The 15,894-nt window shown below is 39.5% G+C and overlaps 1 protein-coding gene across 1 annotated transcript; it reads right to left on the bottom strand.

Moving 5' to 3' along the window:
* Positions 1 to 232: 232 nt before the first annotated feature.
* Positions 233 to 15,188, bottom strand: Etf-QO (electron transfer flavoprotein-ubiquinone oxidoreductase). The gene is made up of 7 exons (XM_043420673.1): positions 15,074 to 15,188; positions 13,127 to 13,583; positions 12,473 to 12,779; positions 11,918 to 12,159; positions 11,289 to 11,683; positions 10,965 to 11,186; positions 233 to 970 (listed from the first exon to the last, which is right to left on the bottom strand). The coding sequence occupies exons 1-7, from the start codon at positions 15,105 to 15,107 to the stop codon at positions 807 to 809; spliced, it is 1,821 nt and encodes a 606-aa protein (XP_043276608.1). The 5' UTR covers positions 15,108 to 15,188; the 3' UTR covers positions 233 to 806.
* Between the last annotated feature and the right edge of the window lie 706 nt (positions 15,189 to 15,894).

Raw genomic sequence — 15,894 nt, 5'->3', positions numbered from 1 at the left:
TCACCAAGAGAAAAACTTCCTGCTCCCAAAAAATCTCGTTTATTAAATTATTTCCGAGAATGGCAGCATAAGTTTTTCGTGAAAACGTAAACTTTTTCCATTTTAATCAGCACATTCATCGTACGAAGTTTTTTCAATTAATAGGAAACGGATGAACCAACGAATCCGGTGTTTGATCCAGTTGCAGCAGGGTTGAAGAGAATGGGCAGGATGCAGATTTATGGACGTCGCGAAAAAGTCACAAGGCTCTTTGTTTATTTAATTTAATAAAAAAATCAGATTTGTCCTGTCCGACAATAACCGTACGTGGATGATAGAAAAACGAAATTTTTTTAAACAATCGGTGTCAATAGAACAGTTAGGAAGTGACGATACAAGTTTAATTATGATTTACGTATTCGAAGACAACAATATTGAGGATTTGCTTAAAATTATTTCTACCGTTTTTAATATATCTCGAATTATGTACAATTGAGAAGAAAATAATTTGAAAAAGCCACCGCTAATTACAATGTCGGAGCATACAGTCTCTCCAAAACGGAGGGTTTTATATGACCAGCATTTTTTTCTACAGTTTTGCATTGATTTGCTTGCGATTGGAAAATACCAAGAAAATAAACGAAAAAATTTAGCCTACAAATGTACACAAGAGTCAGTGAAACGAGTCTGTTCACAACCCGATTTCGGAAGACTCGGAATAGCGTAATAAATCGTATAAAAAATATCTTTGCACTTTTGCGATAAAATTATAGAAATAATTTTTCTATCTCGAAATCCTATTTCATTCACAGCAGATTGACGCAACTTTACATTCCGTTGTAAGCCGGACCACCACCACCTTCGGGTACCACCCAATTGATATTTTGGCTCGGGTCTTTGATGTCGCATGTTTTACAGTGAATACAATTTTGGGCATTGATTTGTAGCCTCTGACCGTCGCCCTGCTCCAGAGGGACGAACTCGTAAACGCCTGAAACATAAAAAAACGTTGCATCATTAATTCCATTTATTTAGTACCATTTTACCCTCTTTTGGAGGGTGGAATTCGAAGGTTCGATACAATATTGAAAGACCTGAAGTGATAGAGGAGAAATTATTCACTCCAAAAGCTGCTAAATCGGTCACAAGAGGCAATCACTGGACGGAAGTAAATAATTCATTTTCCGAACCACTGAATTCTTATGTTAAGTCGTTTTTTAAGGTTGTTGCTAAATCTTTTTAGAGGGTGGAGGTAAGAGACGAAGGCTCCTATGCCAATACATTGAGTGACGTCAGCAATGCCATCTTATAGATACTGAATGATTATTACTATTCATTCGGATGAGCGATGCGAAAATTTTCAAGTCTGTGAATAATAACATTAATTATTATCCAGAAATACGTTTACTTTAAGGAGGGTGGATAGCGACGATACAATGTTGCCATGCTAAACCATGTTAAATACATTAAAAATTTCAAAATGATAAGAATTTAATAAAATTTGGTGAACATATTCTTTAACTAGTGGCAAATTTGATAATACAGATTTTTTAAGATTTCTCTTGTGTACAGTTATCGAGTAATTGATCACTGAAGTTCACGTGTATAAGCATAGCGTTTCCATATATATAGGTATACATTCCGGGCATAAAAAATTTGCTTTAATGCGTAATTACTCGATAACTAAGCAGAAGAAAATTTTGAAAAAAATTGTATCTTCGCACTTGATGTTGAAGAACATTATCACCAAATTTGATTAATTCCTTGTCATTTTGACGTATGTAGCCACCCTCCTTAATCACTTAAGGTTGATAGAAAATTTATTCTCGGTAATTGAAAATTGCGTCGAAATAAAGACAATGTTTGGCAACGTTGCGTAATTTCTTCGTACTCAGCTGTTGGCTTGGATGCAGTGAGCCCTGTGTCTCTGTGTTCGCGTTACTTGTTTCCCCCGGCATTTTTGGAGGTTATTATGTCAACGTCTGCCCGTCAGAAATTGCTCCTGTCGTAGTTGCAACATCGCCGCATTTCTACGCCGCAGTCTCAGTTAAACCGATACGATCGCGATGCAGTCACATATTTTCGGTGATTTCTTGTCATTTAAGCCGGTACACTGTCTGTTTTTTTTTTTCAGTAAAATCATTTTATATATCGTCCTGATCCGATGAGTCGTTTTTCAAAGCAAAAAAGTGTGAAACTTCGACATTTAAGGTTGATGGGTGACGGCTACGTGATTTTTGCAGCAACTATATTTTTCGAAAATTTCAAAAGACGAAACTTGCTTGGAAACCATAATTTTATTATTTTAGAAATATAATTGGTAAAGAGTCAACATTTTTATACAATTTTATTATTAAAAACACGTTTGAAGAGTTCATTTTGACTAGCGTGGTGCAGCAGCTGCCGCTGCTGTTGATGTCACGCTGTCACTTTTGTTTACAAATTTTATAGGTTGTGAAGTGAGTTTACTGTCCAAAGTAGTATTGCAGTGGAGAAAAATGAAAAAATGAACGATCAAAAAGTTTACCGGGATAAAAATCGTCGTTTTGTAAAAATTTACGAAAAAACGTGGCGAAGCTAACGAACGACAAAATATGACCAAAAGGTCGAACTGACGTCACATGCGAACGTATATTGAATGCAGCCATGTCAAACGTTACTGATCCATTTGTCGTGTAATCCGAATGGTTTCTTATGAGATAATTTTTCATATTTCAGCCGATTTTCAATGGTAAAGTTTAAAAACTAAAATACTCATGTATTCTTGAATATCCACGAAATACAACGATCGATTTTTTTTTGCGAAATCTTGGATATAACTAACGAAAAAATTCAACAACTTTTGATGTGTGTACGGCTTTCATATGCCGGAGTGATAAGTGTCAGAGAAAAGTCGATATTCAATAATTAATTTGCTGCTAAACTGCACGGTAACTAGTGTCGAAATTTTGCAAATCTATCCAGTGCGTATTCATTTTTGCCTACCAAAAATATCACCGCGTAATCTTGGATAGCGAATATTCACCCATCTACCTTAATTTCTCCAAAATGAGTTGGGTAACCTCAGTTTTCCTTGAAACAGTATTTATTCAAAGGAATATTCATCAACGAATAGAAACATTTTTATAGACATCTGTTCACCTCAAAAATTTTAAGCAACAACCTTAAGTTTTCCCAATCGATTCAATACTTCTTACGATCCGTCGTACTCCCTGAAAAACCGGAATCTTTGTGCACTCTGCTCTGCTCCTCGAAGCGATAAAATTTTATTTCCTTATGCAAACACCGTAGATCTTCCCATATCGTGAATGTATTATGCACGTTTTCCCTCTCATCGTCGAACGCCCGTTTACGTAGCAACGCGCGCATGGATACGCGGACAAATTCTTGTGAAATTAACTGACATTTCGTTCGAGTATATGAGGAAGGTTTGGCGACCGATGGGAATAAGAAGCCCCAGACGGAATTAATCTTTGTCACGCTTACGCGAAAAGTCTGTAAAAGAAGGGGGAAAGAGGCGGATGAAAACATAAAGAGACAAGGCGAGAAACGTATATATAATACACGTGGATGCCAAAGCCGACGTTATCGCACGCCACTCGTTTTTCCCGGGCGTTCCTCTCGTTTCACGGAGCTGTGACCTGTCCTTTGCGAGATAAATAAGGATTTTCTGGGAGATATATACGTGCGCGATGGATGAACAGGAGGAGACACTGAAGCTCAAAGGGCATCATTTCGAAGTGTACGTTTGAACGTGGAGTCTCAAAGTTGGATAAATTATGCGCGTGTTCTTGTGACTAACGAGGAGATAACGAGTAGATTTTATTCTTGAAAATTGAATTTAAGTAAAGACTTTGAGTCCAATTGAAAGGGAAAAGTTCTGAGAGAAAATCTGCTGAGAGAAGAAAATTAGAGAAGAAATCGGAGTGCAGAACGAAATCAGAGAAATTCCATCAGTCAATGTTTGTTGGACTTTCAAAAATGTGATTAATTTTGAATTTGACGTAGCGGCAAAGCAGAGTGTGCTACTCGATTTGTTTCTTTTTCAATTCGAGGCGCAGTCGAATTCATGGTGTCTTGACCACGTTACAACGGAAATGGAAAAAACGTGCAATTGACAAGCGCAATCGAGGACAGTTCTTTTCCGGGCTTTTCGAGCGATGCATCAACTTAATCTTTTTCTCTGTACCTACAAGTTGCATCATTGTTTGGAGAAAAAATGCGCTCGTATTCTCGGAGGGAATCGACGTAACTTGACTCCACGAGATAGAAATACCGTGTACTGACACGAGTGGATACTACATCGCTGGGAATGGGAAAAGTGCCTCTCAGAATAAAAATACATCTTCACGAGTAGTGCGCTGCAAGCTAAAAGGACGCGAAGCAATTTCGTTGAAATGAAAGAAGAAGTAACTGCAATGTTTCCAAACAACGATGTTCACAAGACATTTTTCTTTGGAGATTTCATGCAAATAAGTTAATTAATTCAAGTTTGCCATTTGACGGGAGTATTTATTCGACTCAATGAAATATTTGTTCGAATTTATCAAATTAGTAATAAAATATTTTAACGAGAATATTTCAAAAAAGAAAAATCTTCATGAAATAAAATCACAGCCCGATTTTTCAGTCATTAAACAGTATCGAAGTCGATTTTATTACAAAATTCTCAAATTAATTGAAATAATCTGTTCAACATCGGAAATTGAATTTACTATTACGACCGTTACTCAAAGATGCACAGTTTATTGGAGCAATTTTCAAATTTCCGAAAGGTTCCTGGAAAAATGATAAACTGCCATGGTGTAAAATGGCTCGACAGACGAGACTTGGGGCTCGCACAGCCGAGCGCGATTCAAGCATCAGGAGTTTTTCGTCACAATCTTAGTCCGAGAGTTTGGACCCGAAAAAAAGAGAAAAGATATCGAAAAATATCGAAAAATGGGTGCTTAAAAAATTCCACTGTAGTGCTTGCTTCGGCGAGCAGGGTCTGGCCTCGGATGCGTCTCGTGAATGGTCCTCATCATGCAGAGAGAAACTGTCCAGTCAGACAGTCGCTAGCCTATATAGCATTACCGCTCATGAGTTGCTTAGCTAAGCACCTCCGAAAGTCGTATTTGAGCGTGCTCTTATTATCGCCCGAGGACTTAGCAACGCACTGGCTGTACCGACAATCCGTAGTTTCCGTCCGCTCTCGACGGGTTCAGTAGAGGGGAAATAGAGCCTGCAGCGGCTCAAGCTCGAGATATGAGGTATAAATTTGCCAGTGAGTACGTAAAAGGCAAGAGACGATTTACCGTTGAAACAGCCAAAAAAGTTGCTTTTTGTGATGAATAAATGATCGCATGAATAAATTATCCGGGAAAATGGCAGTGGCCGGGCAAAACGACTGTTCATTCAACGAATAAATTTAGTGAAGTCGAAAAAGTTTTTTAATGTTTTCCAAACTAATGTTACGGTATTTTCTTTTTACGTATGGAAGTAAGATCAAAGTTGTTACAAAATATGAAACAGAAACCAATCCAACCGTCAATCATCGATCCTTCTCGAGCTTCTCTCGAAACCAGCTTTTTCAAATTCACTGCCTCTCGATTTTTAGTTTTTCTCGATTCACATGAACGTTTTGCAAAAAAAATCTGAATCATCGAATGTTGACGAAGTTCAATTGGAACCATCGACGAAGTTCCTTTCAAAGAAATACGGTTCGGATGAGTTGGATACGATTCGGATTTTTAGCGTGTTTGAGAAAAAACGCTTCTAAAGAAGAAGAATATTACTTCAACGTGCTGTAAATATAGAATTTCGCAATTTTTTCGGGTTTTTATAGCTTCATGTGGAAGGAAAATATACGAAAATGGAAAAAAAAATTGGAATTTTTGTTTGAGACAATAATTACGATCTCCACATTGTTCACAGTTGAGAAATTTCGACAATCAGACTTTGCGCATAAACTATGTACAAATGAGTGTTTCTCACATTAATAAAATGTTTTTGTACTTTTAAAAGATCCTTGAAACTGTACCGAAAAGTTCTTTATGCTGAGTTATTTCCGTCTATCCTAAAAACATCCCGAAAACAGTCGACTTTTAAACTTTCTAAAGCAGGAGCCCCCGTAAGAATTTATTTCTCTTCCAAGTCGTTAAAAAATCAAATTTCAAAATATTTTCATGCCCTCATCAATTTAGAAGCTTCTCAAAAATGATTTCTGTCATTTAGCAGAATTAAAGAGATCCATAGCAACGCAGCGTTGAGCATATTCTCTAAAGTCTCACGAAAATGAATATCACGATTAAATAATTAATGTTTCCTAGTCGCAGTCCGAATCGAAAATCCTAGCATCGTAGATCACTGTTCGAAAATTATTCGTTGCAGTCGGGTGATTTGGTCAGTTGGTTTAGCACGGCTGACTAAAGCACCGACCACATCCACTCTTTATACGTCCGACCATCAATATTTGTTACCACTGCGCGTGGCTGGTTATACGGAGAAGAGTAAACGCGCAGCCATTTCTACTGGGACGCTAGGCGTCGCCACATTCGCCGGGTGAAATGTGCCCTGCAACACTTAACTTCCCCTCCATAAATTACTTAGTAAGTAATCGCTTCTAGTCCATATATTTATATTCGCTCGGAATATCCATGGATTTTGTACCTTGAAAAATTGGATATGAACAAACAGCCTGATTGAGAGAAAAATGCTTTTTTATGCGCTCGTAAATGGAGTTGATCTTGGCTCAAGTAAGCAGGTGTACAGGCATCCGGTGAAGATTGATAACTCACAAAAATCTTTCAATGAACCTAATTTTTCTAATAATTAATAATTTGAATAAATCGACAACTTCCAGTGAAACTTCTCAACTGATTTCTCTCCCAAATTCGAATAAATACTCAAACGCTCAGGTCTGATGACGAACCGATTGTGGCTTTTGTTAAAAGAGAAATGAAAGCCTGAGATGAAACGAGGCTCGAGTGTTGCTGGTAAAGCGAGTGTGTAAAGCTTCGACGATAATAGATCCTGGCGAATGAGTGCTAAAATGAGGAAAATAAGGGGCAGACTACTCGTCACGAACGGGTGACACTACTGCTCAAGTATATTCATCGTATTTCATCCCTCTTCACTTTAACATCGTCCACATTGTTCAGGCAGTTGTGCTCGGAGCGATTGCAGAGTGCAGGAAGAAGAGGCTCTTCGCTCAGCTCATCGGAAAGAAAGGGAAGCGTCGCGGAAAAAGAGGAAAGCATCCGGAAAGCAGTCAAATTTATACGTCCAACGATTTGGTCTTGTTCGAAATGTAGCAGTTGAAGAAACAGCCAATCTCTCGTCTCCCTCGTTTTTCACTTTGTCCATTTTCTTCATTTTTCTTCCTCGACAATGCTTTTCCTCGTTTTCTCTCTCCCTTTATTCCCATCTGCCGGTTCGATGCTCCCTCGGCTCGTCTAGTTCGCTCATGAAAGTCTGTGGCTTTTTCACCGAGTTCTCCCACTCTCCCGATTGCTACTGTCCGTTGTGTCGCCAAGCCCTTCTTAACCGAAGCTTGCGTACACCCCGATGTGCAAACAGAAGTGTGCGCGAGAGCGAGAAAAAGACGGAGCGATGGGGGCCGGCCGAGGGGAAGAGGGAAAGAAAAACGCAGCGGAGGGGAAAAAACAGCGTGTGAGGAAAGAAGGGAGGAAACCAGAGAGGGAGAGAATCATCAAATCTAAGAGGGCATAGAAAACGACCAAGAGACCCCGAGTCGCAAGACGTGGGTGGAGTGTGAGTCGGACCCCAGAGGGTTGCTTTCCCTGCAGCAATGCCGCTCAACTTCTATGTAATGAAAGAAGAGGGAGCGAAATGCAGGAGGAGGAGAGGACAGCGAAGCGAGATGGAACGAAAAAGTAAAGAGGGGCAAAGCTGTGGGTTATCTACTGTCTGGCAGCGAAGCCCTCGATATCGTTTCCTTCAGTTTTTTCTTTCAACTCTCAAGATTTCCAGTGGTCTTCTCAAATTCCCAGACGCTTTTTTCTTTCCTTATAAAACATAGTTTTCTTGCGCATTTTATCGTCGAATCATTCACGAAGGAATATCGAATGGACACGAAAAGCCTCGCAGATCAACTTTCGTGGACATACAAGGCACGAAGTGACGGGGCTCGGAGGATCAGAAATCTTGGAAATCCGTCGCGATCACGGAGTTGAACGAATACCAAACAAAACTCCATGAAATACCAAATTTATTTTTCGATTTTTACAGAGAGCTTTGAGGACCAAGATTATTACTTTATTGTATTCTCACACTGAAAAAAAGAATTGGTGAATTTGACTCACCAAAAGCGATCAACGAAAATGTCTTAAAATTGATCAAATTTAGTTAAAGTTCAACACGCAATACTTGATTTAATAAAACCGATTTGGTTGATGTAACTACACAGTTTTATTAATATGAATTACTTCAAAATGTGGATACAAATTTAAAAAATCCGTCGTTTCAAAATCAATCAAATTCGTGAGTTTGATTTATTTCGCCAACCGTTATCCTAGTTTTGGGATGAAACAATTGAATTTTTTCGAATTTACCGATCCTTTTTTTCAGTGCATCGATGAAATCATCTACATCCGTTGAAGCTCCCTCGAGACTCCGGTGTTCCTTCACCAGGAAAACTCTGAACTTCACAAAGCCTGTCGCAATCGTGGGGATAACACTCGTGCTAGAATTTGAGGAAACAAGATTCTAGGGTTCCTTTGTGCAATCGGGGCAGAAATGTTTTATCCGCGCAACACCGAATATTTCGTGATTAATGCGACAACAGTGAGTGTTCGAATGGCTTGGCACAAGAAACTGACGCGGAAGGGAATGAGATGATGAAGTATCATAAAATTCGTATAGAAAGTGCGGCGAAATGGTAAAGCGCGATTTTCGGCACGAACACGAGCGGGAAAGAGGAAGAGCGATGAAGAAGGGAAAAGTAAAGAGGCAGAGAGCGAGAAAGAGAGAGAGGAGATCGAGTTGCGCGAGATGCAGGGAGCCCTTCGAGTTTGGGGGTTGCGCGTTTGCTCGGGGGGCAGTCTAGCCGGGCGCGGAGGGTTTTGTCCGGATGGCGGCTCAGGTTCAAGGACACTACGGTCGATACTCCCGCGTCGGGAACCAGGAAAAAGAGAGACGAGCATATTCGCGAATGCGGAAAACGGAAGGGCGCAAATATCGTCGAACAAAGCTCTGAAAACCCGAACGTTGCGCCCCTTTCTTTGCGAATCTTTGTGACATTTATATACCTTCGAAGTACATAGGAAATGGCAGCGGTGGGGGAGCTCTGGGAGAGCGCCGGTCTGTGACTCGCCAACGCCAGGGTCGGTGGCAAGGGTGAAAGAACGCGAGAAGGAAGTGGATTCGTTGAAGGGAGTTTCGGAAGCCGCGAGGAGGGTAGCTTTGCCAGAATTCGTGGAATAACTTTGTTCTCCCTTCGGTAAAGAGCTCTGGCTCTTCGTATTACTAAGGAATCAAGAAACGTCTGGAACGAAGTTGGAAAAAAAATTCATATTAAAAGTACCAGATTGATAAGCGTTTCTCCTCATTTTTCACGCGATTATGTAACTCTTCAGAAAAAAATGAAAATCCCTTGGATCCTGTTAAATGCGATAAATCGTCGATTTTCCTGTTTGTGCTCTCATCGCGCTGGACATGAAAATTTTGATGAATTAGTTAAATCTCTTGCGTGTATTTATTCGAATTTTTTCGTTCGAGTAAGAAATCTTGATCATTAATGCGTAACGTTGTTGGAACAATGAAAAATTTCGTTGCGTGAACCGAATATTTGCTTGAACATTTTCAAAGAAATATTTCAACAGTTCAGCAAATTTCTGTTCTCGTGAATTCTTTGTATGTGAAAACAAACGCTTTTTTTCTATGTTTCCACTGTGGTCCTGTTGACGATGCAGCATTTGAGGTTTTCTTTGTTTCCTGCTCGAGCTAATACCGACCCTAGAAATTCTCAGGATTCACCACTTTACGAGTACGTCAGACGAGACCATCGTCTGAGCTTCATTGTTTGCGCTTACGAAGCTTTCACCGCTTTTACTCTAGCCCGTCGATTTTTCTGTTTCGAAAGGAAATGTTCGTCACAATGATAACGAGGGGCCACTGAGAAGAATAGAACCAGTGCAAATTTGCTGTTTCTTTCTATCGTACTGACCCTTTTCATGCGCCTCCAATCTCGGAAAATGAGAATAGAAATCTCGAGAAAAAATGAACGCCATTTTACGCAACAACATAAAAGTCGAAAACGAAGCTTTGTGACGTCGTTCCTTCTATGAATTTTCCTGTTTTTTCCATTTTTATAAACCATCATTGTGGTATTCGAAAATCAAAATTACTGCTTTCGATTACTTTTCAATTCATTCATCGTTCAATTAATTTAAATTCAAATAATTTCTGTTGAAAAAAAAAACCAAATTAACCAAAAAAGTTTATCGTTCGAATCCAATCGATTCAATCAATTTGGTTCAATTTAAGGAGTGCTGCAGTCGAAACGTCGATGAAAACATCATTCGTTCATTTCAATTTCAACAAACTATGAAAAACTATAATTATGCATCGAAAAGTATAAAAAATGATTAAAAAAAGGAACATCTCTCGGTAGTGTGATAAATGAAATGGAAATATGATCGTGAAGTAGCGCCATCGATTTTCATTATGTGAAATCTTCTTGAAAATTGTTCAATAAATTGTTCAGTGACACTTGTAAACTTCATTTTGAACACTCTTCAAGAATATGGGTCAAAAATAGTGAAAAAACTGCATGAAATAGAAAAGATTTACAAGCATTTCGTGAATTTTGAATTTTCACGAGCTGCATCTGATTTCAAGATTTTCTAAGCCTTCCTTGATAAGCTCAGAATTCTGGAGCCTGATTTCCTCTCTTTTTTTTATATTTCGATCTTCAAACTTCAAAAGAAGATTCATACTATTAATTTGCGTGGTTTTAACTAAATTCATTGAAAAGGACTTACCAGCAGGGCAAAAGCGTCCTTCAGGACCGTCGAAAATGGCTAAATTCCTGTTGATCGGAATGCTGTCATCGGCAAGAGTGAGATGCGGTGGTTGGTCACCTTCGTGGTTCGTGCCGGTGAGTGCGACCGAAGAGAGAAGATCAAAGGAGACTTCATTGTCAGGTTTCGGATAATCGATCGGTAGACACTGCGACGCTGGTTTCAATTTAGTGTGATCAGCACCTGAGCAAAGATTAAAACATTCGAACGAAATTTAGCCGCTCAATTATTTGAATCCACCAGCGCAGGAGCGATGAGATAAATAAAGAGCGAAGGATTACTAACCGCCGTGGGACAAAGTCCAAGGCTCACGACCGCCCAGCAACATTGAAAATCCTGAGTATGCGAGGCCACCGTACATCCCCAGTCCGGAGTGGAAACTCGGCCGGAAATTTCTCACCGCTTTCAACTCTCCGTAGATCCAACTGTTTTTTATTTTTTCCGTATAATTTTTAGGCTCCAGCCCTTTAGTCGTCGGTGTATTCGCCTCGGAATCGACGATTGCCTCAACGACACTCTCGGCCGCGAGCATACCACTCTTCATCGCATTGTGAACACCTTTGATCTTTGGCACATTCAGAAATCCCGCGGTACATCCGACCAGACAACCACCTGGGAATTGCAACTTTGGAATGCACTGGAAGCCACCCTCCACCAGGGCTCTGGCTCCATACGCTATCCTGTGAAAAGAAAAAACACGTGAAGGACACACGCAACTTCGGAACAAAAATCGTTATAAAATCTTCAGTTGCTTTTTATTTTTCGTTCGAGAAATTTCGTTTTTTCCGTAAGAACTTTCGACTCCGTGGAATTTTTTTGTTTATTTCATGATTCGAAGAAACTCCATTTATTTATAATAATTGATTTGAGATTTTTATTTTTTCGTTTGACGAAAAAACGTTACGGCAACTTGCCTCTTTCCACCTTCGAACGTTGGCCTTATAACCGGATGGTTCTTAAACCTCTGGAACTCTTTGAAGGGATGCAAATAAGGATTACTGTAATCGAGGCCAACAACAAAACCAACAGCGACCAGTGGTGTCTCCTCTTTTAGGTGGTAGAGGAAGGAACCTCCGTATGTATTCTTATCCAGAGGCCAACCAATCGTGTGCTCGACTGCCCCGGGTCTGTGTTTTTCTGGTTGAATTTCCCAGACCTAGAAAACAGAACGATGAACCCAAATTTTCATCTCCTTTAATCCCTCAGTACAAAATTAACCGACCAAAAGTGATTGGAATTGTCGATAGCTTGACGACCCTGAATACTGTCGAACAGAACTCGAATTTCAATCGTCTGATGATTTTCGCAGTATTCATAAAGGCGAATCCCAAAAAAAATTGAATTGAAAAGAATCGTCAAATGTCTGACTGCGTTAAATTACTTTTCTAAATTTTCGAAGCTTCTAACTTCGAAAAAAATTGATCCAAATTGTTCGAGGTTTATAACCTTTCCGTCCGTTTGAAACTTACTTCTTTCAGCCCGATGCCGTAACTCTGGGGCTCACATTCCGTTCTAAGGTTCAATTTTCTCGAAACTTGTTTTGTTAGATGACCATGGCAGCCCTCGGCGAATATGGTGCATTTAGCGTGGAGCTCCATGCCTCTCTCGAAAGTTTCCTTCGGCGAGCCATCTTTAGCAATTCCAACGTCGTTGGTTGCGATACCCTTGACTGAACCATCCTCATGATAAAGCACTTCGGAAGCTGCATAGCCAGCGTAGACTTCTACGCCAGCAGCTTCGGCCTGCTCACCGAGCCAGGAAACGACGTGGCCCAATCTACATTTTTCACGGATAAGAAATATTTTAAACGCGTCTCAGATGTGAAATTTATTAGAAAATTTACTTTCTCAAACCAACGGGAGAAAAGTTTCTAACTTTTTTGAAATTTGGGGCTGCGAGTATTCTCAACTCGCTAACGAATGGGATCGAAAAAATGGTTTATTTTGAGTTTTACTTGAGAAACCTCAGGTTTTAACATCTCGCAGGATTTCCGAAGCGATTTTATTTCATGTTGATGAGTTAAGGAGCGAAAAGTGCCTTAAAAAACTATTTGAATATTTTCAATAGTTTATTCGTCAATAATTTCAACGGCGATAATTGCTGCTCACTCTAAATCGTCTTACCTGACAATGTAATTGCCGTGATTATACATCGGCATGCCCTTGACAATGGGCAAGGGAATGCGGCCTTTTTCCGTGAGAATAGCAAACTTGTCTTCGGTCACCGGGGTGTTGAGAGGAGCTCCCAATTCTTTCCAGTTTGGAAAGAGTTCGTTCAGAGCAACGGGGTCGATACAAGCTCCACTCAAAATGTGACCTCCGACGTTCGAAGCTTTTTCGACGAGGGTCACCCTCAAGTCTTTCCCGTGCTTTTCAGCCACTCTTTTTGCTTGTATAGCAGCCGACATACCGGCTGGTCCCCCACCGACTATAAGAATATCAGTCTCGTCGACGAATCTCTCCATATTAACTTCTTTCCATCTCGGATCAGTCTCTCTTGGCACCACCGTGTAATGCGTTGTGATTTTTGGATATGCTGCTTCGGAATAAGCCCTCCGCGAAGCTTTCTGCAGTCTCTGCACTGTTATCATTCAAGGGAAAAAATTATTGTTCAATTTTTAACTCCGAAATGCTTTTTTTTAAGTAATTATTGCTATTTTTGAAAAGTTAATGCCGGTAACGTCGCGCCTAAATATCAGTTAAAGAGGAAACTGCACTTTGCGTGAATTTGATAGAATTTTTAAATTCTATCAGCTTCGTTATTTGCATGAAGAAGGAAAAGTAAAGAGGTAGGACGATCGACACACAGGAGCGATATTGCAGTGCCATTGTCCTCGTGTCGTCAAGTTCAGGCTACGAAATAACGAAACTATAAATTTATTGTTGAGTCAGACGATCACGTCCCTCGCACCCGGTGTTTTGGACACCTCGAAACTTTCGACGTTTAGTTGATTTAATTCCTGCGAGCCTCATTACACCCGCCGAAAAAGTTGGGAGGCTCTTTTTTTTACTTCTTTCGTTGAGGTCGTGTATCGACGAGAAAAAGAGTCACGTCGGTCCAATAAAGCACACCACCTCGGGAGTTTTTCTACCTGAGGTTTCTGAATCAACCGAACAAATTTCAGTATCGATTCTGTTCGTTGCCTCGCCGGGCAACCGAAACGAGGTTTTGTCTGAACATATGAATCACAAGAAAAACTATTCTCTCGTTTCATGCAGCGTGGTTTTTCGAATCCTTGAGAAAAATTCAGTTGCAAAAGGGAGTTGCATTCATTTAATTTCGATTTAATAATAAGAACAATTCGCTGCTGTTTTGTATAAGATGCTAAATTAATTGAGCTGCTTTGCCTTCGAGACAGGGCCATGTAGCAATGGGTCCAAAGTTCACTGTTGGTCTACGAAATCGGTGGATACGAAGATTTCTTCTTATCGACAGAAGGTTAAAAGTAGCGATTCGAACGCGAGCAACTAGTTGAAATAAATAAGAACTGGAATCTACGTTGATTATGTAAACAATGAAAATAGATATTTAAATAAACGTCATTGTTCGATGCAAAATGTAATCCCCGAAAACATTATTTTGAATTGCAAAAGGGTTTTTGTGCAAATATCCAACGTAAGTTATTCCAAGAGTTGTACTGAGTAATTTCGCTTATACGAAATTTCAAATGGTAATTTGTGGCCGAGCTGAGTGTCAATTATTACTTTAAAAGTTTGACTGACATTTCTCGATCGTATCCATTGAACGTATCGACGAATGAATCGTGATAAATTTGTTCCAAATGGATATTTCGCTGCATCCAATCGCAATCTCCAAACACTTTGTTATGCAATCCGTTACAATCCACATTTAACACAATAAATAACTTTATCAAAGGTTGTACGAGGGGTCAAAAGTTCAGTAAAATTTTGATCAGACTGTACAGTAATCTTTGAGTCGATAGATCACAAAATTCCAATCGCGCACTTAAATTTTAATGATTTAAACAATCGCAGGTTCGATTTTTCCATTGTAACTTAATTGTTTATTGAACTTTATTTTTTTAATAACGCAATGGGAATAAAACTCACCAATTTTAGTGCGAACCAATGTGGACGAGGCCATGGTTACACACTGGCAACTCACGAGCCACAGCTGAAACTAACCCACAGGTTGCTCATCTCCAAACTAATTTCTCATTCATTTTCTCCCCAGACTGTATCAACGTGTACGTAAAAGCGTTGTGAAACAGGTTTTTTGGGACATCTGCCATGAAACATTTAAAACGAGAGGAAATATTCGATTTATAGCACAATAACCGACTGCTGGTAAGAAGGGACTCGTGAATACTCACCGTGGACGTTCTTACATCTACCCACGGTCAGTCGGTTGTTTGCATTGATCTGCGGAGGTCGAAGAGATCTCGTAATAGAATTATTCTGCTGTGGTTATAATCTGATTCAACGTTTATAGCAATTTTTCATTGATGTTGGCTTGTTCAACGAAAAGTCATGTTGAAATAACTTTCCATTATCGCGATTCGGTGACCCGAAATTTAAATAGATTGTGGAAGCATTAATTTTTTGATTTATTCAAAGTATTTCGTGCATGAAACGATTTTCTTAAATCTTGAAATTCACACCGAGTTTAAGCGGTTAGTCGACAGGCATTTCAAATTTTGAAGGGTTTGTTTTATTGATTATTGAGATAAACGTGTTTAAATATGAAGAAAAATACGTTTTGGGAAAAATGCGTAAAAAATCGTCTTTCCACATAACGAATGAACGCTTCTTCCGAAGTTTATGAAAAAGTACACAATAACAAGGAAGTATATAATGAAGGTTTGGGAAAAAATTCGAGACGATTGTCCTGCTATAGTAATAAATATATATTGAGTTCAATATTAAACGAA

Source organism: Venturia canescens, chromosome 1 (assembly GCF_019457755.1).
Source record: "Venturia canescens isolate UGA chromosome 1, ASM1945775v1, whole genome shotgun sequence".
NCBI classification, from domain to species: Eukaryota; Metazoa; Arthropoda; class Insecta; order Hymenoptera; family Ichneumonidae; genus Venturia; species Venturia canescens.
Note: the sequence above shows the minus strand (reverse complement) of the source record. Positions and strands in the feature narration are given on the sequence as shown.

Coding starts and splice junctions, on each gene's coding strand:
- Etf-QO (XM_043420673.1), bottom strand. CDS start 15,107: ATGGCCTCGTCCACATTGGTTCGCACTAAAATTG. Junction 13,584..15,073: donor ATTGGTTCGCACTAAAATTG/GTGAGTTTTATT, acceptor GAATGATAACAG/TGCAGAGACTGCAGAAAGCT. Junction 971..10,964: donor AGGACGCTTTTGCCCTGCTG/GTAAGTCCTTTT, acceptor TTTATGTTTCAG/GCGTTTACGAGTTCGTCCCT.